The sequence below is a fragment of the Sebastes umbrosus genome, chromosome 2 (assembly GCF_015220745.1).
Source record: "Sebastes umbrosus isolate fSebUmb1 chromosome 2, fSebUmb1.pri, whole genome shotgun sequence".
In the NCBI taxonomy this organism is placed as follows: Eukaryota; Metazoa; Chordata; class Actinopteri; order Perciformes; family Sebastidae; genus Sebastes; species Sebastes umbrosus.
In genome coordinates, this window is record NC_051270.1 from 7,193,438 (window position 1) to 7,205,419 (window position 11,982).

At 40.6% G+C, this 11,982-nt stretch overlaps 1 protein-coding gene across 1 annotated transcript; it reads right to left on the reverse strand.

Moving 5' to 3' along the window:
- Positions 1-2,962: 2,962 nt before the first annotated feature.
- On the reverse strand, positions 2,963-4,100 carry LOC119477205 (high choriolytic enzyme 1-like). The gene has a single exon (XM_037751168.1). It carries the CDS (start codon positions 3,882-3,884, stop codon positions 3,090-3,092), a length of 795 nt encoding a protein of 264 aa, XP_037607096.1. The 5' UTR covers positions 3,885-4,100; the 3' UTR covers positions 2,963-3,089.
- Positions 4,101-11,982: the final 7,882 nt, after the last annotated feature.

The window sequence follows — 11,982 nt, forward strand, 5'->3', positions numbered from 1 at the left end:
GGTCTACACTGCTAGGCCTGAACAAACCTCTGAAGGGAGGACTCCACGGACAAACCTACTGTTTAAACATGGTTTGTTATCTCTGGTCATTAGATAGATGGACACAGCTTTACTAGGCTGGATTTGTTAAGCTAAACACTTTACATGGTCTTCAGCCAATAAGCGTTTGCCTAACCTAAACCATCTCGCGGGTGTTTCCCAATTTGCGTGTTACCTTCTAGACACAACCACTTTCTGGACACACTAGACAGGTGACAAATTCAGTGTTAAGCACCACAGTAATGAGCCATTAGCAATGAAGATGGAGACCAAACTAACTCTTCCTCACCGCCATTAATTTGAATATCAATAACAATCGATCAGCTGCACTGGTTGATATTTGATATAGATAAATGGATTGCAAAAGAAAACAAAGCAAGACACGGTCAAACAGATCCAAACTATCAATCATGTTGAACAGTGACATTTACAAACATGTTTGATTTTCAGCACCAAAAAAAAATCATCTTTGCATGAAAGTTATCAGTCTCATCTCTATGCTATTATGACCTAAATTTGGTCCTAACAAATAGTTTCCAAAGTTGATCCAATCTGAGTTTTTGCCCTGCCATAATCCTTTTTTTTATTATTTTGTCCTCATTCAGGTTGGTGTTGAACTTGGCAACTTCTTGAAACTCACTGTCAGCAAAATGCTTGCCGGGCACATTCAAGCAGACGATGGCACCAGGTAAAGCAGTGACTATTGGACTGTGTTGCTACAGTGGGAATGATGCGAGGGGGAAGGTGACGCTGGCACTGGCCGGGGTCGCGCTGCCCCTGGTATTCTCACAGAAGGTGGCCGGCCTAATGATGAGGAAGATTGCTTCTGTTTAAATGGCTGCCAAGTTGAAGTTGGATAGGGGTGAGGTGTGCGTGTGTATGTGTGTGTGTGTGTGTGTATATACTTCAGGGGGTTGTTAGATGCCTTGGTATCTGGCCCCAAATCAGACGGATAGATTGGCAGGCGATAGCCGTCCAATGAATCCATGCACTCCCACACATTCACACAACGGGCATGCAATTACGTGCACACAAGTCTTCACACACACACGCCCTAAGTAGATTTTATTTATACAACTTGCAGATAATTGGAGCGTAGTGCAAACTGGACATATGGATGCATTTATATTTTTATTCTCAATACTTGTATTTATTTAAGTGTAAGATGTTTAGATATTTTGAATTAAATAAGTGAGGGAAGTTGTCGAATCTTGTGCTGCCCCATTGGACTTCACTTAGACCCAACCGGCTATTATTTCTTTCATAGCACTAACAGTGTGATGAACTGAGAGGTCAGCAACAGGGGTCAGCGAACCTGGAAACTTACTGATTCATGAATTTCTCAACTTCAACTCAAGGGTAGTTGCTGGCAGACCAGTATCACAAAATTTGTAAATTGAGCTCAAACTCTGAGACAATGTGTTGTGTAGACATACATTTTGTGAAAATTGTGTTTCTCCACTAAGATTGGGTGATGAATTGGAAACCTTTTGACAGTGTTAAGCAGTCAATACAACTGTGGTTTTGTCATGTCAAAACTTCAGTCCACAGCTTTGGTTAAATGAATGCTACTGTCGGCATGCTACCATGCTCACAATGACAATGCTGACATACTGATGTTTAGAGGGTGTAATGTTTAATGTTCACCATCTTAGTTAAGCATTTTAGCATGCTAACACTAATACTAAAAGCAACATATAGCTGAGGCGGATGTGAATCTCAATCGATTTTTAGGCATTTGGCCAAAAAAAAAAAGTATTGATCAAATTTAAGTTTTGACCTGGTGACCTCATGATCCGATACTGAAGCCTGCACCCTGTGTGACTTGACAGCAGACGGGAAAATGACAAGCTCAAGTAAAGGACTGTATCAAAAGTGCCAAGAGAGCTTTTCAGATTTTGGCGATAGCTTTCTGTTTCTTTACAGACACTTTAAACCAACTTTATTTTAATCCCAGTTACAGATACAGATAGCTTTCCTTTACCCCAATTAAATAATCCATTAATAGCCAGTATTCAATTAAACCATCAAACATATAATAAACATGTCGAGAATAAAATATCAATAGCAAAGCAGAGTTTAGCTGTTTGGCCTTGTTAACGTACCCTAGATATGCCACATTATCAGAGGGTCCTGTTCCTACATTGATCTGACATTTCAACAAATAACTAGGCTGGTGAATTGCTTTCATTCGTTAAAGATTGTAATAACTTGTGTGTGTGCTCTACAGTTTAAAACACAGCTTTTGGCTACAGGTCTCCTGGGAGTTGCATTACAACCCACTACTTTCATTAACAATCATTTAGCTGTTAATAATAGCTCAGAGCTGGTTCAGTAAAAGATATGCTGTATACATGTCTGCATAATATTGTATCCCAGAATTTATTAAATTTCAATTTCAGTGCTAATGTGTCTAAAAAATATGTGTGCTCTAAATTGATGTTTTTACATCTTTTTTTAATACAAATGACTTACATTTTTGTTACCAGCTGTGACAGCAACGCTGGTATTGTTTTCAGCTTGTGAGTCATCATGGCAAAATTTGGTCCTGGGCACACCTACAGTAGCAGGAACTAACACAGGAGCGGGTTGCCAGGTATTTATATTTCTATCTGGGGACAGATGTTGTCACCACAATAGCGTCACAACCGTGCAAGATGCAGTCACCAAACTTTACGGGTTTGTAGTTGAGATCAAAATGAAGGTCAAGTTGGAAGATGGGGTCTGAGCAATGGTGTCAGAATGGGGGGGATTTGTCTGGGCTGTTTTTGCTTTAGTATCAGTCCCTTGAATTCAAAGTGGAAGAGGTTCCTACTGCCCATATTTTTGCACAAATATTTAAGAGAAAAATAACTAGTCAGCAATCAGTCATTTTGCATTACCTTTATTACAGATAATCGAGGCATGTACATCATCTGAACATTTGAAATAATATGGTGAAAGAAAGTGAAACATTCAGTATTGAGACGTTACGGCAACCTTTTATTAATTAGAGAGAAAAAGAAACAGAAAAAAGTGGGAAATTTTTGCATTTAGCATCAGCATTATTATTAACAGCCGTAGAGCGCGTTGATCCTCTCGATGTCCCAGTAGGACATGCCCTGCCTCTGGCCGATCTGGACGTTGGGGTCGGGGATGGGGGTGATGGAGTCCTTCCCGTACTGGATGGAGAAGGCTGTCCTTCCATAGTGCATGATGGAGGAGTAGTCGTAGGGAGTGTTCAGGTTGTTGGTGGCCTGCTTGTAGAAGTTGTAGGCCATCTGCGGGTTGATGTTCTGCCAGTTGATGCTGACGTAGTTGTCGCGGTCGCTCCTGGTCTGTTCGTGCTGGAAGCCCAGAGCGTGGTTGATCTCGTGCTGGATGATGCCGTGGTAGAGGCAGCCCTGCCTGTTGAGAGAAAGCACCTGACTGCCTCCAGTTCTGCCCAGAGAGGAGAAACATCCGGCTCTGTTCTCGATGCTGATGTAGTCGTACTCGTTCTGAAGGGGGACGAAGCGGAGGCAGGTCTTGCTGTGGAAGGCCTCCATGGCATAGTCGATCTTCTGCCTCTCCAAACTGGTGAACTCGCTGCTCACGGTGAAGGGGATCATCACCAAGCCGTTGGAGGATTTCCTCCACAGGCAGTTCTGGGACCAGCACATCATGGCGTTTCTGGTTCTGGGAACCGCAATGTCTCCTTCCAGCAGGATCTCATTGGTGCCATTGTTGGAGGTCAGAATCCTGGTGGTGATGTCGACAGTGTCTGGGACTTCTTCTTCTTCACCTCCTTCCTCCTGGAGAGGAAGTGCCTGAGAGAGGCCGAGCAGGAGCAGCAGCAGCAGGCTGGCAGAGGGAGTCATCTTCATGGTCGGTCTGGAGGCTGTGGAGCTTCTCTGAAGAGCTGCTGTGGAGAGACTCCTTGAAGCTTGATGTTTGACTCAGTTCAGTCCAGGGTCTTTATACTCTCCTCTACAGGTGTGTCTGCAGGAGGATTATGGGTTGGGGTCTACATTGCTAGGCCTGAACAAACCTCTGAAGGGAGGATTCCACGGACAAACCTACTGTTCAAACATGGTTTGTTATCTCTGGTCATTAGATAGATGGACACAGCTTTACTAGGCTGGAATTGTTAAACTAAACACTTTACATGGTCTTCAGCCAATAAGACCTCACATTAGAGTTTCTTAAACAGAGTAATGTATGTATATGTTCCTTTAAAATGATTTCCTTTTGATATTTGTTCCATACAATCTATTTATTTGTATATATTAGCTTTCTCCCCTCACTGATCTGTCACTGGATTGACACAATTTGCCACAAACATCACACCACGTCTTCTAAGGGTCAAAAACACACTGTCCTCATACCTACAATGGTTCTGGCGGCAGGATATCTGTCAAATGAGCATGAACGTTGATACATCTACCATTTAGAATAATGGAAAAATGTGATCCTCACAACTTCAGCTCTTGGCTCATGTTAGCATGTTAACATTTGCTAATTAGTAGGCTTATAAACACAGCTGTGGCTGATGGGAATGTCATTAGTATCATTAGTATGTCATACAATATTTGGTCATAAATGGATCACCAAAGTTATTACAGTTCGTTCTGAGGGGGACATAAATGACTGTACCAAATGTCACATCCGGTAGTTGTGGAGACATTTTATTCAAAATCACAGATGTCAACCTCATGGTGGCGCTAGGGGAAAAATCAGATGATCACCAAAATCTGTAGGATATATCCTGTGGGAACCATCAATGCCTGTAAAAATTAGTTGTAGAAAAAGACAATTTATCCAACAGCTGTTTAAATATTTTAGTCTGGCAGCATTTCTTGCTGCTGCCTATTTGTAGTTGCTTTTTGTCCATTCACAATAAAATAAAAAAGAAGGTTTTTTGCACTATTACCATATTTAGAAATTATTTTCTTTTCATGAAATCTCATGAGACCAGAAAGCTTTGTCGACAATATAGATTTACTGCAGCTCTGGCAACACTTTTGTCATCAGATTCCAGCTGAGATAAACATTTCTGTTTGTGCTAAGAGATCAATCCTACAGCAACTTTAAGGTTGTCGCCTGCTTCCCCCCTGAGGGTATTATCGCCTCAGAGCACCATCTGCTATTTATATACAGTATATATATATATATATATATATATATATATATATATATATTCGTATATATCTGTACATATCCCAAAAGCAAAAGCAAGCTCGTATGACAGTCCTATGGCCATCTCTTCCTTTTTTATCACTGAATAGTTTCATTACCCCAGTGTCAGCGAGTAGAGCTGTAAAAGAAGTTGGCCTGCTTTTTTTTTCTTAAAATGATAGTTTCAGCTTTTGCTGTACAGCCTTCCTCATAAGCATTAAAAGTTGAGGTATGATGTGCAGGAAATTACAACACTTTTTTAAGGACATCAGCATCCCAGACGGTGAGGTTATTGGTAGACCCATTTATTCTTGTTTAATGTCCACTGAGCCTGGTTCCAGCTTTATTTTTGCCTCCTTCATCCAGCGGTGGTACATTTAACTCTCAAATGTGACACTTTTGACCTCTCCCAGTCCAAAGTGGTTCATTTTTGCAATAATCTGAGCTTGAACATGCAATTACAGATTTTTATTTGGCAACTTGCAGGGAGCAGAAACAAGTTGTGAACACATATCATCTTTTAAGATGATGGCAAACTTGTTAGCAAACAGTTGATTATTTACACATCCAACAGATGCAGAGCATCTATTTGGCAAACGTGAGTCCAATATCCACTCTCTTTAAGCTCTGCTTTTGGTCTTTACCAACTCCTAAGGGAAATATCTGGCTCTTTAGCTGCTAAATGCTCCACTATGTTGATCAGCCAGTCACTAACTGGGTCAGTCTGCTGTTTGGTGCTGAGCAGGTAGTGTACAGTGGGTTTGTAGAGATTTTTTGCTAAAAAAAGCTGCCTCCTGCAGCCAAAAACAACGCTACGAGAGCTGTGAGAGTGAAGTCGTGGGCCGTAAAGCTAAACAATGAGTTGAAACTCACTATAAAGCTCTGTAAAGCCGTAGATATATCACTACGAACAACCCACATTGTTTACACATCATCATTTCAAACAAATTGCAGGCCTATTGTAAAAGTATTGGTCATAACCACTTTAAGTTGGCGTGTTGTTTTTTACCCAAGTGAGTGTACTGTCAGCACAATATAAATCACTTAATGCACAAACATAATTAAGTACCTATTTTAAATTTATGCACTGGGATCACCTCCTGTTTATGCTTTCAAATACACCCAGGCCCAAATGGAATACAAACACGCCGAGCCCAAATGGAAAGGCACACATGTGTCTGCTGTGCTGCGTTACAAAGGTGCTGAAAGGAGAGGACTGCTGAAATCAAAGTAGACCAGCCCTGCATCCCAAGCATGGATCTGTGGGGATAATAGACCCACTGAATGCAGAGCAGCTAGCAATAAGGCGCTGCGCCGCATGAATAGAAATGTGAAATGAGTGTGCTCCACGGCCCAATCATAAAGAGGCCTCCGTGTGCGCAGCTGTCGTTTCGGTGGGAATTGAAAAAAACTGATAATGTGAGATAATGTTGAAACACAGAAGTACTTTCTGCCAGTTCTAGACGCCGTTGAGCGGTGAAATAACATGAACGCAACACAATGTAAAACCACGCTGATGTGTGAATTTGCCTTGACCTTGCCTTCGGTGTCTCTGCTTTTATGAGAGGACCAGACAGATAAAGGATGTTGTTTTCCGTGCCGTCACGTTTCCTTGTCTCCCCATTGGCATGAATAATAAAGGCCATTCACCTTGTTTATCTTTCAATTCAATATTTACTCCTTGTCAGATGCATTTGGGGGCTTTTCATCATCACTGTTCTCAAAGCGCAACGTTTTCCTCTATGGTATTCGTCCTCCCTGTTAATGTTTGATGAACACCACAATAAAGGGTTGGAGGGGATGGGGGGTGGTGATGGGGGGGTTCTACCTGTGCCACAGTTGTTTTTTTCCTCCCTCTCTATTGATGTTTAGAGCATCTTCCCCAACGTCACGCTTCCTCCCCAGGGATTCCTCCCCTTTCCGGGACTCCCCTTTTCTTTCCCTCAAGGTAAATTTGGGCTAGATTGAATTAGGCAAGGGAAAGTAGGTCACTGGCTTTGATCACTGTATTGCATTGTTAGTGTGAAGGTTAAACCTGCCGCTGGTACATTCCCACCAGCAGCCACAGCGGGCCATGCGTTTTCTCTCTTCCTCCTCTTCCTGTTTATTTCCTCCTCTTTACTTTGCTATGAAAAAATGTTTTCTCCACTATGTATTTTACACACACATGGAGACAGACATTTGCACAGATGTGTGTGTTTTTTTGAATATTTTAACAATGTATATAAATGAAGCACACCAAAAATGTATTTCCACTATGGCTGTCAATCAATTAAAATATTTAATTGCATAATTGTCCATAGTTAATCCTGATTAATTGCAAATTAATCGCACATTTGTTATCTGTTCAAAATGTACCTTAAAGGGAGATTTGCCCAGTGTTTAATACTCTCATCACCATGGTAGTGGGCAAATATGCTTGCTTTGTGCAAATGTATGTATATATTAATTATTGGAAATCAATTAACAACACAAAACATAACCATAGAATCCATTTGCATTCACATATCGACCCCTTTGAAAATGGCCATTCCAGTTTTTCCTCACCAACATTTAGCGTAAGTTTGGAGCGTTATTTAACTTCCTTCCCGAAATGTTGTTATGGTTCGTACCAATTAATTAATTTTTTTCTAGTTTCATATGATACCAGTGTCTTCACTATAGCTTTAAAACTGAGCCCACTACAACCTCCGAAAGATTGATTGCATTAATGCGTTAAAGAAATTAGCGGCGTTAAAACTAATTTGTGTTAACGCGTTATTATGGCGTTAACTCTGACAGCCCTAATTTCCACATGTAGATGATATTCATACATAACATACTTTTAATCCAATATATTTTGACATGTATATCTTCTAAAGCTTTAGTGTTTTACAGCATAGCACCACTTAATTAACAGAGGAAAAAGACTTTTTAATGTCAAAGCGGGAAAGAAATATCTACAAATGTATCTTAATTAAGTGCAAATATAAACAAAAAGGCACCCATATACTATGAAATGATGATTTAACCAGTTTATTTGTCACATAAGTTAAATGGAGATTGAAGATTGGAGATCATGTGATCGTGGTGTCACAAGTGATTTTAGCGTAACTGCCTGCATCACTGAAGACAAGGGAGCATTCCAAACAAATTGGCGCCATTATTGTTGGAAAAGTACCAATCAGAGGAAGGACATGAGCATTTTGGAGGCAATGAATGGAGAGCAGTAAGGTCAGACATAAAATGATCGGGGGAACAAATGGCACCGCTGTAAATCTGCCTAGAGCAGGCCATTAGTGTGAGAAGGGAAGTAGTGAGGAAGACCACCAAGAGGCCTGTGGCATCTCTGAAGGAGCTACAGAGTTACACACATAATACAACAACTGTTGCTGCAGTGATTCACCAGTCACAGTTAGCGGCTGAATACAAGACAAGCTATTCGTTTTTGAGATTGTCGTTGAGTAAAACTGTTGGATGCGTTGGCGCAAGAAGAACAATGCAGTCACCGAAATCATTAAAATGCATCCTGATGAGGACCCTGAATGTGTTCTGCTTCTCGAGTAAATCCTCACAACGGGTTGCCGCACCGTTTCTTTCAATGGCTGTGTCTAAAATCCCTCTCTCACTACTCCCTGAATAATAAACTACTCACTCTACAGTAAGTCGTTGACATTGACATTTCAGACACCTACCATCATTTTGAACCTTTCATTCACTTTCGTTCCATTGTGGGACTTTTAAAAGGGCAATATATAGGTCATATATTTTACACTTTGAAAATCAAATAAAATGTCAGAAGGCAAATATAGTGCATTATGTAGAAAATAGGGGAGTGATTGTGTTATTTCAGTGCAAAATGTTGGACAATACCGTCATTTTCTGTAGCTGCTGTGTGACATCTGAGCAGAAGAATAACACTGTAGCTGAATGAAACCACAGCTAAATGGTTATTGTTAGTTCTGACCATCGACCCTTTACACACATAAGACCACGTCTCCTCCTTTTAGCGTCAACACAGTCATGGAGAAGAGGGCGGGTGGTGGGGGGGGCTGGGAGCAGCCGCTCCGTAGACATGTTGCACACAATTAGCCAGCTGCAGAGGGACCGTATGGCTGTCATGTCTCCTGTTGTTCCGAGGTGAAGACGAGGCTGTTTCTGAAGGCAGAGTGCCTGGTAAACAGAGGTTACCCCCCCACCACACACACACACACACACACATCCTTCATCCACACACACACACACCCCTCGAGGAGCCCCGCTCTGTTTAGCACGTTCAAAGCCAAGACCGCAGCCCTTAAAGCTAAGCAGTCATTGGCCGGCCCCTTTACTGTCCTGGTGTCGAGCCCGTGTCACATTTACAGTGTGGTGGCACTGGGCTGGAATGGCCTACCAGCTAATTGGGTGAGATAGCAGCTTTATTTCATTTGGCCCATGGCAGCTCAATCTCTCCATGCTTCTGTCGTCCATACGGAAATAACTGTAGACACTATTATAAATATTGGGAGGCTACTTATGTATTGTATATTGCAGCTACAATAAACTAAACCATGCAATGCCTCCAGAACATATTATATTACCATGGCTGTGCCCGAAATCACTCCCTACTTGATATCTATGCAATATATTTACTTTGCACTATATTATTTGAGTGTCTGTTGACTATATGCCATTTAAAATTCACTCAATAGAAAGAAAAAAAATATGTAGTTTCAATAGCATATATATATATATATATATATATATATCCCTCAATAATGTTTTTTTTAACAGAGATAACAAAAAAACAGTACATTACATTTGAAATGACTTTTCTTCCAAAAGAAGAAAAATTAAATAATTAAAACTGTTAATTCCAGCTTCCATTCAAGCTGCACTTGACACTGAAACAGGAACCTGTTCCTATTGAACTGTTGCTCAGAGCTCTTTCTGCCCTTTCAGATGTCAGTCTGGTTGAACTATTGTACAGTGTTTTGTACAAAACAAACCATTCATACAAAGTAACATCTATTTGTAAAGAGGACTTTCTTCAACCTCAAAGCATGAAAGACCATTAAAAAATAGAGAGTAGTCCTCTCAGCCCTCTGACTGTAAGCAAGCTTTTGTGGCAGAAGAACACAACTTTTGAATGCTTGGGTTTTATTTCCATTCAGAGTTGGAGAGCAGATGGTGCTCTGAGGCAATAATGACATCATATCACTGAGGATGCTCCGGTCTGTAGCCGGCTGACCTTAAACCTACTAAAAAAACCTCAGTAGCCTAATGCTATGCCTGTTATGTAAATTACACTTATGTGACAGTACACCTGTCAGTGTCTGAATTTTAGTTTAGTATCCAATAGTAACGTATTCATCTGCACTGAACATCATTGTGACTTAACTTTCATTTGACCGCTCTAGAAAAAAAAATACAGTTTTACCGATGCACATATCAAAAAAGAAACTAATATGGCTACATTTAAATAGACATGTTTTTAGCATATAAGGTTTAGCATGAGAGCATGTGAGCATGCCATAATTTTGCAGTGCCATGAATGTCTGGCAACCCATCCAATTGTTTCAACATAGTTCATTCTGGATCAAAGTGAAGGCCTGACAGATGGTCGGTTCAGCTGTCTTCACCAAAGTCGTGCACCTAGGGAAGCTAAACATACGGAATTATTTATAGAGATGGTTTTCTGACCAAACTCAGCAACCTTGACCAGATAAGGTCAAAATAGGTCAGGGCTTAGACAAATAAGCCACAGATCTCTATCCTTCAGTTAGAGGGTTTAAAAGTAGTGTAGATGAGAGATGTTCTTGCAACTACTGCAGTCCTTCATACTGAGTACTGTGTCTATTGTGAACTGTATACCATCCATACCAAGACGTATCAAGCAGTGGCAGGGAGTTTCGTCATAGATCAGGGAAACCAGTAAGAAAAGATGGAACAAAATATTTAAAACAAAGGCCATATCTTGAAAAGAATCTGCCAAAAAACATAGTTTTAGGGAACAAGTCTTGTCCGGGGCCGTAACCTTGATCACACAACTGAATGTACACTCGAATGGCTTCTGACAACGAAATATGAAAAGTCCTTGAGTCACCCAGCCAGAACTCAGAGCTAAATCCCTTTGAAAATCTCCGGAATAACTTAAAGACAGACCGTCACATATGCTCCTTATCCAACTTGAGTAAGCTTGAGCACATCTGCATCTTAAGATGGGAGAAAATCATAAATTTCTCATGTGCAGAGCTCGTGCAGATACCGATACCCACGAGGAGTAGAAGCTGGAAATCACTGCCAACGTTGCTTCAACTAAATATTGACTTGGGGCTTGGACAACTTCATCTACATAAAGTATTTTTGTAATGTTTCTTTCTTTTTCAGCAAGTAGAAATAAGTTTGTCCGATATTTTTTTGTAGAAATTCTGAAAATAAAATCTCAACCAAACATTATCTGGCAAGATTACAGGTTATTATAACAGTGATAAAGGATATAAAAAATAACAGTAAAGTCTCTATAGGCACAGATTGTTCCATACAATTAGACAATCTATAATGATTTTCATCCCGGCTTAGTTAAAACTGGAACAGACATGTGAATGCCATTGTTTTCCACTACATATGCATTTGTATAGACATGGAATTTGTAATGGTTTCCTCTAAATGCTGCCAAAGTGGTTCTTATTATCCCACGAATAAATACAGCCAAACATAAATCTCTAACCCTCTCTTTCTCTCTCTCTCTCTCTCTCTCTCTCTCTGTCTTCCATCCCTTAGTTGAGATGTCAGTACTATCTCCAAAGTGACTGTGAAGAAGCAATATGTGGTGTGACAGCCAGCCTG